General features: G+C 38.1%; 1 protein-coding gene across 3 annotated transcripts in view; it reads right to left on the minus strand.

Annotated features, from left to right (window-relative positions):
• Positions 1–13,966, minus strand: part of FOCAD (focadhesin) — a 310,658-nt gene that overhangs the window by 144,902 nt on the left and 151,790 nt on the right. For all 3 annotated transcript variants that reach the window (XM_082400998.1, XM_082400997.1, XM_082400999.1), the window contains one exon: positions 13,204–13,330. In XM_082400998.1, coding sequence (XP_082257124.1) covers positions 13,204–13,330 — 127 coding nt within the window. The remainder of the gene's footprint in view (positions 1–13,203; positions 13,331–13,966) is intronic.

The raw sequence follows: 13,966 nt of genomic DNA on the forward strand, positions 1-13,966 counted from the left end.
CTGATAGTGGGCTCAGAATTATCTTTATGAGCAGTGGTTTGGATTGAGGGAATGGATTTGGGGCTACATATGCAACAATCCCAAGTAGTCTCCTTTAAATATAGAAAAAAGTACCAAAAGGTTTAGCAGTGAAGGGTTAGGATACCATCTGGAAAAAGAAACTAAGTCACTATCATATATTATGTGAGTTTTAGAGGAGAGATTAAAAAGACTACTTAGACCCTCCTTGAGGGCATTGACTATAACCAATTTTTCAGGAACAAGTTTGATATTTAAAGAACACCTACGTGGGTAGACATTATGCTAGGTCTCTTTTGTTTGTAATCCCATTTTATCCTCATTTGAGGAAATAAGGCTCAAAGAGGTTAAGTAAATCAGTCAGAGGACACACAGCTAATAACTGGTATATAGGAGGTACATGGTATGTCTGCCTAAAAACAAAGATGCTTTCTACCACATCAGGCAACAATTTTTTATATCTCCAGTACTAACTACAGTTAATGATGATATCTCACAGAAGTGAAATGAGAAAAATCACTTCTTATGAGTTAATAAGCATCTATAGACAGCAGAGCCTTAGAATAGCAAAGGATGGGTGGAGAACATAATGGAATCACAGACAAAATTACCACTTCTTAGTGGTAATTAGGAAGAAAAACTTAATTTCTTAGGAAGAAAAACTTAATTCCCTAGGAAGAAAAACTTAATTTCAGAAACAAGTAGATTTCTGTTTGAAAAAAAATAATAAAAATGAAATACTCCCAAATGGTAGAATTATTTATTATGAAAGTAATATAATTATTAAAGTGATACTTTCCATTTCCAGATGACTGACTGAAGCAGTAAAAAACAAAAGTCGTGATTATGTGAACTATTTCCCTGCTGTAATAGGACCCTACCATGAAACCGTAATAGCTTTACCAACTACAGGGTACACAGTCTGAAAGACTATCCTTAGTACACATCACTTCCTAAACAGTAATGATGTTTACTGCCTGCTAAAATAAGTGTTTAGCCAAAAGAACATTATTCTCATACCAAGATACTGAGCAGTTATCTAACCTCCTTCTGAGGTCTATTTTCCTCATCTGTAAATGTTATAATCCCTATATTTAAGAGTTGTTGAGGAACAGAAATGAAAAGTGCTTACTTAGCACAAGGACATGATCATATATACACTAAATAGAGTCATTGCTTGTATGATTATATTATATTCATTATCATCATATCAACCATAATTACCAAAAGCTAAGAGAATTCTACTTAATCTCATTCACTAAGAACAAAAACTGTATAGGTATGTTCACTGTGTCAAAAAAAATTGGTTAGGAAAGAATCAATCAAGATGGCAGAGTAGAAGGACATGGAACTCACCTCCCCCATGAATACATCAAAAATACATCAACACGTGAAATAATTCTCACTGAAAACTAACTGGAAACTGGCAGAAAGATTCCTATACAACCAAGGATATAAGAAAGATCCACAAAGAATCTGGAAGGGAAGAGAAGGGACCTGTGCCCCCTGGGAGGGGACTCAGAGGAAAAGGGAGATTACATAGGAGGAGACCGCTGCTGGGGAGCAGGCAGTGCAAGCCATAGATTGGGTGCCCCAGTCCTGGTGTCGGACACAGGGAAGACAAGCCCCCTTGGCTGGTTGTAGAGCTGTTGGAACTAACAGGAGGGCTGTGAAGAACATGCAAGGACTGGCTTGCTCCTGAGGCAGGGTGGCAAGGACAGATTGAGGATGGTTCCAGTGGCTGCCCAGTTTCCTGCAATTGCCCCAGCATACGCCTCAGCCTGAGCCAAGCAAATGCTCCAGTCCCGCTTACTCTACCACACTGGAGAAAGGGCTGCCGTCACCAGGGAGAGAGCTCATATCTTAGTACTGAGATGCAGAGGAAACTTGGAAGTAGGGCAACATCTGAGCACAGTGTGGGCTAGCAATTACACAGGCACTGTATCAGGGGTAGTCCTGATCTCTGACGGAAGCCAGACTGCTGCATCCACACCCTGACACATGCCCAGTGCTAAAGGGAGCCCTGCTTACCCTGCAGCACAGCTTCTCAACAGGGTGGGGGTGGCAGAGGCTGGGGGTAGTGACTGGCTGTGAGGGACAGCAGAGACTCAGACACAGCTGGGGCTGTCATTACTGGTACCTGCACAGGGGGCACATTAGAGGCAGCCTGGACCTCTGTGGCCAGCCCATTACATGTTGGCATGGGCCCCTCTTCCTCCAGCACTCCTCCTCTCTGGGGCAAGGGTACAGTGCTGGGAGTGGGAGACAAACACATTTAAGGGAACAGAGACAGCTTGGACCCGAACCTCAGGGCTTCCACTCCATCAACTTTGGACCTGACCCTGCCCCTGATAGGGTGCTAATGGCCAATAAGCAGAGGGGAAGCCACACCTCACACTTGGCTCTGGCCCTGGTTCCTCCATCTCCAACCCTACTTCCTGCTAGATGATAACTGTCAGCATACCCTGAGGAAATGCATGGTTTTTGTTCATGTCAAATCCATCTCTCCCACCAAAGGCACTGGGCACACACAGACTGTAGAGAGACACTCCCACATAAGGAAACCTCTTCAAGACTGCAACAGGTAACTGTTTCATCTAATTTCACAGAGACAGAGAAAGTTAAGCAAAGTAAGAAGATAGAGGAACTAGTCTTGATTGAAAGAACAAGAGAAAACCTCTGGGAAAATAAATAACGAAATAGAAATAAACACTTTACAAGATAAAGAATTCAAAGTATTACTAATAAGAATGCTAACTAAATTAGGGAAAAGAATAGATGAACAGAGTGAGAATTTTAACAAGGAACTAGAAAATATACAAAAAGAACCAATCAGAACTGAAGAATACAGTAACTGAAATGAAGAACACACTGAATAGCAGACTATGTGATACAGAAGAACATAAATGATCTGGAAGATAGAATAATGGATATTACCCAATCAGAACAGCAAAAAGAAAAATAAACGTTAAAAAATGAGAACAGTTTAAGAGATTTCTGGAAAAACATGAAGCATACCAACATTGGCATTATAGTCGTTTCAGAAGGAGAGGGGAGAGAAAGGGGGTTGAAAATGTTTTTGATGAAATTATGGCTGAAAAAGTCCCAAACCTGAACAAGGAAACAGATAACCAGATACAGGAAGCACAGAGGGAATCCAAACAACATGAACCCAAAGAGACACACACCAAGATATATCATAACTAAAATGGCAAAAGTAGAAAATAAAGAGAATTTTTTTTTTTGGCCATGCCAAGTGTTATGCGGGATCTTAGTTCCCCGACCAGGGATCAAACCCATGTCCCCACAGTGGAAGCTCAGAGTCTTAACCACTGGACTGCTAGGGAAGTCTGTAAAAAGAGAATTTTAAAGGCAGCAAGAGAAAAGCAAAGAGTCATATACAAGGGAACCCCCATAAGGCTATCAGCTGATTACTCTGCAGAAACTTTGCAGGCCAGAGGGAGTGGCATGATATATTCAAAGTGCTTAAAGGGAAAAACCTGCAACCTAGGATACTCTACCGAGCAAGATTATCATTCAGAATTAAAGCTGAAATAAAAACAAACTTCTCAGGCAAGCAAAAACTAAAAAAATTCATCAATACTAAAGCTACCCTAAAGAAATGTTAAAAGGTCTTTTCTAAGTTAAAGAAAAAGCTATAATAAGAAGTAAAAATTTATAAGAAAGGAAAAATCCCACTATGAAAGGCAAATATATAGTAAGGACTGAGGATCAACCACTTGATCCTCAGTATGAAGATTAAAAGACAAAAAATGTGAAACTAGTATGAAATGTGAAACTAGTATGAAGATTAAAAGACAAAAAATTGTAAAAGCAATTATAACTACAATTAAAAAAATGAAGATGTAAAATAGGACATCGAAAACACAAAATGTAGGGGAGGGGAGTAAAAACAGGTGTATCTTTTAGAATATGTTTAAAATTAAATGACTACCAGTTAAAAATAAGTGGATATGGTTATAGGTCAACATGAACCACAAATCAAAAACCTACAATAGATACCAAAAAACTAGAAAGAAACACAAGCATACTACTAAGGAAAATCATCAAACCATAAGGGAAGAAACAAACAGAAGAAGAAACGAACAGAGAAGAACTACAAAAACAACTGGAAAACAAGCAGTAAAATGGCAATAAGTATATACCTGTCAGTAATTACTTTAAATGTCAGTGGACTAAATGCTCCAATCAAAAGACACAGTGGCTGATTGAATAAAAAATCAAAACCTGTCTATACGCGGCTTACAACACTCACTTCAGAGCGACACACACAAAGTGAAAGTAAGGGGATAGAAAAAGATATTTCATGCAATCAGAAATGACAAGAAAGTGGGGGTAGCAATACTCATTTCAGACAAAATAGACTTTTAAAACAAAGTCTATAACAAAAGACAAAGGGCATTATATAATGATAAAGGGATCAATACAAGAAGAGGATATTACACTCGTTAACATATATGCACCCATACAGTAGGACCTAAATATACAAAGCAAATATGAACATACATAAAGGGAGAAACTGACAAAAAACAATAATAGTAGGGAACTTTCACACTCCACTTACATCAATGGACACATCATCTAGACAGAAAATCAATAAGGCAACCATAGTCTTAAATGACACAATAAACCAGATGGCTTAATAGATATCTACAGGACATTCCATCCCAAAGCAGCAGAATATGCATTCTTTTCAAGCGCACATGGAACATTTTCCAGAAGAGATCAAATGCTGGCCACAAAACAAGTCACAACAAATTCAAGAGGATATAAATTATATCAAGCATTTTTTCCAATCACAGTGGTATGAAACTAGAAATCAATTACAGAAAGAAAACTGGGAAAATAACAAACACCTGGAGACTAAACAACATGCTACTAAAAAACCAACGGTCAATGAAGAAATCAAAGAGGAAATCAGAAAATACCTTGAGACAACTGAATATGGAAACACAATTTTCCAAAATCTATGGGATGCAGCAAAAGCACTTCTAAGAGGGAAATTTATAGTGACACAGGCCCTCCTCAAAAAACCAAGAAAAATCTCAAATAAACAACCTAACCTACCACCTAAAGGAATTAGGAAAAGAAGAACAAACTAAGCCCAAAGTCACCAGAAGGAAGGAAATAATAAAGATCAAAGAGGAAATAAATAAAATAGAGACCTAAAAACAACAAAAAAAACCCAATGAAGCCAAGAGCTGGTTTTTTGAAAAGACGAGCAAAACTGATAAACTTTAGCCAGGCTCATCAAGAAGAAATGAGAGAGGAAAAAAATAAACAAAATAAGAATTGAAGAGGAGAAATAACAACCGATACCACAGAGATACAAAAAATCATAAGGGACATACGACATATAAATAATTATATGTCAACAAATTGAACAACCTAGAAGAAATGAACAAATTTCTAGAAACATGCAACCTGCTAAGGCTGAATCAGAAAGAAACAGACAATCTGAACAGACTGATCACTAGTAGTGAAATTGAATTTATAATTAAAAAAAAAAAATTCCCAGCAAAGTCCAGCATCAGATGGCTTCACAAGGGAATTCTACCACCAAACATATAAAGAAGAGTTAATACCTATCCTTCTCAAACTATTCCAAAAAACTGAAGAGGATGGAACACTCACAAATTCATTCTATGAGGCCACCATTACACTAATACCAAAACCAGAAAAAGACATTCCAAAAAAAAAAACAATTTCAGGCCAATATCTTTGATGAATATAGATAAAAAAATCCTCAAAAAAGTATTAGCAAACTGAATCCACTGATACATAAAAAGGATCATACACCATGATCAAGTGGGATTTATTTCAGGGATGCAAGAATAATTCAATATTCGCAAATCAATGTGGAACACAACATTAACAAAGAGAAGGATAAAAATCATGTGATCAGGGGCAGAGTCAAGATGATGGAGTAGGAAGATGTGGAGTTCGCGTCGCCTCAAAACTAGGGCACCTACCAGGTGCTGGTGGGGGACCTCAGACACCTAAGGGGATGGGAGGAATGCCTGTGCAACCAGGTAGGACGTGGGAGGGAAGAAGGGGGGGAGGAAAAGTGGAAGTGGGATGGGACCAGCATGCCTGAGGGGTGGCTGGGGGAGGAAAGGGGTTCCCACGGTCAGAGGGGCCCACTCAGGGCGACGGGATGAGCGGGGACGGAGAGAGACCTTTGGGGAATTGGGGAATCAGAGGGAAATGCAGCCAGCATCTCCCCAACTTGCTCAGGCCCCAGCAAGTCTGCTGGGGTCCCAGGCTTGAACCTCTGCCCTCCAGGGCCCCTCCAGCTGGGCGGGTCCTGAGGACATGGGAGGGAAGGTGGGGAGGAAAAGTGGAGGTGGGACGGGACCAGCCCCTGAGGGGCAGCTGTGGGATAGGAGGGATTCCCATGCTCGGAGGGGCCCACTCCCAGTGAGGGGATCAGTGGGGATCAGGAGAGATCTTCAGGGGATAGGAGGGGAACATGGCCAGCATGTCGCCTGCCCGCTCGGGCCCCAGCAAGAATGCTGGGATCCTGGGCCTGAACCTCCACCCTCTGGGGCTTCCTCTGGCTGCATGAGTCCTGAGCCTAAGCCCAGCCTCCCAAAGGCCTCTTCCAGCCAGGTAGGTCCTGACATTAAGCCCCACCCGCCCAAGGCTTCTTCCAGCCTCTTTTTTTTTTTTTTTCTTTTTTCTGCTGAGGTTCTGTTTTGCTTTGTTGTTGCTTCATTTTTATTTTTATTTTTCTAATATATTTTTATTTTTCTAATTTTATTTTATTTTTTATTCTTTCTTATTGTTCTGCTCCTTTTGGTTTGTTACATTTCTTTTTCTTTTTTTGCCACACCACATGGCTTGCAGGGTCTTGGTTCTCAGGCCAGACATCGGGCTGGAGCTCCAGTGGTGGGAGCACCGAGTCCGAGCCACTGGAATGACAGAGAACTTCAGGCCCAAGGGAGTATTAATTGGTGTGAGCTTTCCCAGAGGTCCTCATCTTGACATGAAGACCTGGTTCCACCCAACTGCCTGCAAACTCCAGTGCTGGAAGCCTAACAGCAAACAACCAGCCAGACAGGAACATAGCTGCACCCATCAAAAAAAATGAGATGACAAAAAAATATGGTACAGACAAAGGAGCAAGATAAATCCCACAAGACCAAATAAATGAAGAGGAAATAGGGAACCTAACTGAAAAAGAATTCAGAGTGCAGGCACGGATTGAGAAAATACAAAAAATGTTTAACAAGGACCTAGAAGAACTAAAGAACAAACTGTGATGAACAACACAATAACTGAAATGAAAAATACACTAGAAGGAATCAATAACAGAAAAACTGAGGCAGAAGAACGAATAAGTGAGCTGGAAGATAGAATGGTGCAAATAACTGCCAAAGAGCAGAATAAAGAAAAAAGAATGAAAAGAAATGAGGACAGCCTCAGAGACCTCTGGGACAACACTGAATGCACCAACATTCGAATTATAGGGGCCCCAGAATAAGAAGAGAAAGAGAAAGAGTCTGAGAAAATATTTGAAGATATTACATTCGAAAACTTCCCTAACATGGGAAAGGAAAAAGCCACCCAAGTCCAGAAGCACAGAGAGTCTCATACAGGATAAACCCAAGAAGAAACACACCAGGACACATAATAATCAAACTACCAAAATTTAATTGAAAGAAAAAATATTAAAAGCAGCAAGGGAAAAGCAACAAATAACATACAAGGGAATCCCCATAAGGTCATCAGTGGATTTTTCAGCAGAAACTCTGCAGGCCAAAAGGGAGTGGCAGGATATATTTAAAGGATGAAAGGGAAAAAAATACAACGAAGATTACTCTACCCAGCAAGGATCTCATTCAGATTCAACAGAGAAACCAAAAGCTTTACAGACAAGCAAAAGTTAAGAAAATTCAGCACCACCAAACCAGCTTTACAATTGCTAAAGGAACTTCTCTACACAGGAAACACAAGAGAAGAAAAAGACCCACAAAAACAAACCCAAATCAATTAAGTAAATGGTAATAGGAACATACATATTGATAATAACCTTGACTGTAAATGGATGAAATGCTCCAACAAAAAGACACAGACTGGCTGAATGGATACAAAGGCACGACCAGTATATATGTTGCCTACAAGAGACCAACTTCAGACCCAGGGACTGAAAGTGAGGGAATGGAAAAAGATACTCCATGCAAATGGAAATCAAAAGAAACCTGGAGTAGCAATACTCGTATCAGATAAAATAGACTTTAAAATAAAGAATGTTACAAGAGACAAGCAAGGACACTACATAATGATCAAGGGATCAATCCAAGAAAAAGATATAACAATTATAAATATTTATGCACCCAACACAGGACCGCCTCAATACATAAGGCAACTGCTAACACCCATAAAAGGAGAAATTGACATTAACACAATAATAGTGGGGGACTTTAACACCCACTACCACCAATGGACAGATCATCCAGACAGATAAGTAATAAGGAAACACAAACTTTAAATGACACAACAGACCAAAGAGACTTAATAGATACTTACAGGACACTCCACCAGAAAGTGGCAGAATACACTTCCTACTCAAGTGCACACAGAACATTCTCCAGGACAGATCACATCCTGGGTCACAAATCAAGCCTCAGTAAATTTAAGAAAATTGAAATCGTTTCAAGTATCTTTTCCGACCAACACTATGAGATTAAAAATCAATTACAGGAAAAAAAACTGTAAAAAAATACAGACACATTGAGGCTAAACAATACACTACTAAATAACCAAGAGATCATTGAAGAAATCAAAGAGGAAATCAAAAAATCCAAAGAAACAAAGGACAATGAAAACATGACGACCCAAAACCTACGGGATGCAGCAAAAGCAGTACTAAGAGAGAAGTTTATAGCAATACAATCCTACCTCAAGAAACAAGAAAAATCTAAAATAAACAATCTAACCTTACACCTAAAGCAAGAAGACAAAGAAGAACAAACAAAACCCAAAATTAGTAGGAGGAAAGAAGTCATAAAAATCAAAGCAGAAATAAATGAAACAGAAACAAAGAAAACAATAGCAAAAATCAATGAAACTAAAAGCTGGTTCTTTGAGAGGATAAACAAAATTGATAAACCTTTAACCAGACCAATCAAGAAAAAAAGGGAGAGGATACAAATCAATAAAATCAGACATGAAAAAGGAGAAATTACAACTGACACCACAGAAATACAAAGGATCATAACAGACGACTACAAGCAACTATATGCTAATAAAATGGACAACCTGGAAGAAATGGGCAAATTCGTGGAAAGGTACAATCTTCCAAGACTGAACCAGGAAGAAACAGAAACTATAAACAGACCAGTCACAAGTAATGAAATTGAAATCGTGATTAAAAATCTTCCAACAAACAAAAGACCAGGACCAGATGGCTTCACAGGCGAATTCTATCAAACATTTAGAGAAGTGCTAACACCTATCCTTCTCAAACTCTTCCAAAATATAGCAAAGGGAGGAACACTCCCAAACTCATTCTACGAGGCCACCATCACCCTGATACCAAAACCAGACAAAGACATCACAAAAATAGAAAATTACAGAACAATATCACTGATGAACATAGACACAAAAATCCTCAACAAAATACTAGCAAACAGAATCCAACAACACATTTAAAGGATCATACATCATGATCGAGTGGGATTTATCCCAGGGATGCAAGGATTCTTCAATATATGCAATCAATCAATGTGATACACCATATTAATAAATTAAAGAATAAAAACCATATGATCATCTCAGTAGATGCAGAAAAAGTTTTTGAAAAATTCAGCACCCATTTATGATATACACTCTCCAGAAAGCGGGCATAGAGGGAATCTACATGAACATAATAAAGGCCATACACAACAAAACCACAGCAAACATCATTCTCAATGGTGAAAAACTGAAAGAATTCCCTCTAAGATCAGGAACAAGAAAAGGATGTCTGCTCTCGCCACTATTATTCAACATAGTTTTGGCAGTCCTGGCCATGGCAATCACAGAAGAAAAAGAAATATTAAAAATCCAAATTTATATATAAAACACTGATGAAAGAAATCAAAGATGACACAAACAGACGGAGAGATATACCATGTGTTTGGATTGGAAGACGCAATATTGTGAAAATGACTGTACTATCCAAAGCAATCTACAGATTCAATGCAATCCCTATCAAATTATCAATGGCATTTTTCATAGAATTAGAACAAAAAATTTTACAATTTGTATGGAAACACAAAAGACCCAAATAGCCAAAGCAATCTTGAGAAAGAAAAATGGAGCTGGAGGAATCAAGCTCCCTGACTTCAGACTACACTACAAAGCTATAGTAATCAAAATAGTATGGTACTGGCACAAAAACAGACATATAGATCAATGGTGCAGGATAGAAAGCCTAGAGATAAACCCACGCACCTATGGTCACCTAATCTGTGACAAAGGAGGCAAGAATATACAATGAAGAAAAGACAGTCTTTTCAATAAGTGGTGCTGGAAAAACTGGACAGCTACATGGAAAAGAATGAAATTAGAACATTACCTAAAACCACACACAAAAATAAAATCAAATGGATTAAAGACCTAAATGTTAAGAGCAGACACTATAAAACTCTTAGAGGAAAACATAGGAAAAACACTCTTTGACATAAATCGCAACAAGATCTTTTTTGACCCACCTCCTAGAGTAATGAAAAGAAAAACAAAAATAAACAAACAGGACCTAATGAAACTTAAAAGCTTTTGCACAGCAAAGAAAACCATAAATGAGATGAAAAGACAACCCTCAGAATGGGAGAAAATATTTGCCAACAAAGCAACTGACAAGGGATTAATCTCCAAAATATACAAACAGCTCATGCAGCTCAACATCAAAAAAACAAACAATCCAATTAAAAAATGGGTGGAAGACCTAAATAGACATTTCTCCAAAGAAGACATACAGATGGCCAAGAGGCACATGAAAAGATGCTCAATATCACTAATTATTAGAGAAATGGAAACCGAAACTACAATGAGGTATCACTTCACACCGGTCAGAATGGCCAGCATCAAAAATCTACAAACAATGAGGGTGTGGATAAAAGGGAACCCTCTTGCACTGTTGGTGGGAATGTAAATTGATACAGCCACTATGTAGAGCAGTATGGAGGTTCCTTAAAAAACAAAAAATAGAACTACCATATGACCCAGCAATCCCACTACTGGGCATATACCCTGAGAAAACCATAATTCAAAAAGACACATGTACCCCAATGTTCACTGCAGCACTATTTACAATAGCCAGGACATGGAAGCAATGTAAATGTTCATCGACAGATGAATGGATAAAGAAGATGTGGTACATATGTACAATGGAATATTACTCAGATATAAAAAGGAACAAAAATGGGTCATTTGTAGAGATGTGGATGGACCTAGAGTCTGTCATACAGAGTGACGTAAATCAGAAAGAGAAAAACGAATATTGTATATTAATGCATATATGTGGAATCTAGAAAAATGATACAGATGAACCATTTTGTAGGGCAGGAATAGAGATGCAGCGGTAGAGATCAGACATGTGGACACAGGAAGGGATGGTGGGATGAATTGGGAGATTAGGATTGACATATATACACTACCATGTGTAAAATAGACAGCTAGTGGGAACCTGCTGTATAGCACTGGGAGCTCAGCTCGGTTCTCCGTGGTGACCTAGATGGGTGGGATGGGGGGGGAGGGAGGCCCAAGAGAGAGAGAATATATGTATGCATATAGTTGATTCACTTCGTTGTACAGCAGAAACTAACACAACATTGTAAAGCAACTATTCCCCAATTTTTAAAAAAAATCACATGATTATCTCTATAGACACAGAAAAAGCATGTGACAAAATTCAATATCCATTCATGATAGAAAATTTCATCAAAGTTGGTGTAAAAGGAACATATCTGAACATAATAAAGGTCAGTTATTATAAACCCACAGCTAACATCACACTCAATGGTGAAATGATGAAAAGCTGAAAGACTTTCCTCTAAATTAACAGATGAATGGATAAAGATGATGTGTGTGTGTGTGTGTGTGTGTATATTCCAAACATACATAATGGAATATTACTCAGCCATAAAAAAGAATGAAATTCTGTAATTTGCAACAATGTGTATGAACCTACAGAATATTATGCCTAGTAAAATAAGTCAGACACAGAAAGATAAATACTCTATGTTATCACTTATCTGTGGAATCTAAAAGATAAAACAAATGACTGTATATAACGAAACAGAAACAGACTCACAGCTACAGAGAACAAAGTAGTGATTACCAGTGGGGAGAAGGAAGGGAGGAGGGGGGAGGTAGGGCTATGGTATTAAGAGACACAAAATACTATGTATAAAATAAATAAGCAACAAGGATATATTGTACAGCACAGGGAAATATAGCCATTATTTTTTTAATAACTTAAAGGTAGTATAATCTATAAAAGTATTGAATTAATATGTTGTACACCTGAAACTAATATGATATTATAAATCAAATATACTTCCATTAAAAAACAATAATAAAGCAGCTTACAAGGCTGCATAAAAATTTTTTTTACATAAAAAACTTTTGTTAGGTCAATGATCTTTGATGTAATTACCACATTTCTCCAAAAGATTAAAGATTTCCTCTGCTGTGCTATAGTTTTGGGAGCAGTCTGAAGTTCAGAAGATGATTTAGAGACTCGGTTCTAATATCAGTCCATCCTACCCAGTCTGATCATTAGGAAAGAAAGGATCCTTTGCCAATCTTCAAGCCAACAAAAGTTTTTGCTGGCTATAAAACTGCCACTGGCCCATGCCGATTTCCTTACCTCCTCTGCTTCTAAGGCTCTCTAATCACGAAACAAAGAAGCAAATATACTCAAGAGTTCTCCTATAAGCATACTTCTCCTTCTATATTAACAAAAATAAATAACAACAAGAAGAATCTAAAGTCTGGTTTTCTTTAGCCTCTAGAAAAAGTCTACATGTTTCAAGACTCCCCTCTACAAAGAATTTGTAAAGTAGACTGTCTTATTTCACTCTTCTGAACAAAAAATCTCCTACATCCTTGTAACTACAATGGCTTGTAAATTATTTTCTTCCAAATTATACAAAACAACTCAAAAAAGCCCACCTCAGCCTGGCAGAGTGCATGAAGACCTTGTAACACCAAGGCTGCTGGAGTAGCTTGGTCAGGCTTAGTGCATTCATTCAACATCTGGGAAATAGCTGCCAACATATCTGCACCATGCTGATATGGCCTACAAGAAATGACAGTTTAGACACAAGATTAAAGCCAAAGAACTATATTACTACTCCAAGGTCTTTTGCCTGAACAAAAACATTAATGTTTTCCTTTACTCTTGTGCCTATCAAACGTTGACCCTCAACTAATAATACCATATGCTTTTGTTCAAAGATTTGCATCTTCATCATTTCTGCTGTAACTTCAGGCTCATTTTTGATATTACTACCCAAAAAAGAAGACACTCCTTAACAAATTTTATTCTCCCTGAATCACAAAACCTATTGTCTGAATTGGCAAAAACTCAAGTCGATAATAATAGTGAAAAGAACTGACTTACCTTATTGAGATCATCAGTAAAGCCAGGGATTTGAGATCAGAAGATGATTGGTCATAGCAGTATTACAAACTAAAGTGGGTATGCCTATCACAATAATGATGATAATGATAATGATGATAAAAATAATAATAATATGAATTATAACTGACTGAGCACTTACTTCATGCCAGGTACTGTGCTGGATTCACTCACTCATCCTCCTCTCCTTCTTCTATCCCACATATATTGTGCTATCCCCAGAATGCTTTTAACTTCATAAAGAAATGCTCAGGTCTGCATTCTTTGTAACCCCTCAGCAATATAATGCTTCTC

The sequence above is a fragment of the Balaenoptera borealis genome (assembly GCF_965194805.1).
Source record: "Balaenoptera borealis genome assembly, chromosome: 8".
NCBI lineage: Eukaryota > Metazoa > Chordata > Mammalia > Artiodactyla > Balaenopteridae > Balaenoptera > Balaenoptera borealis.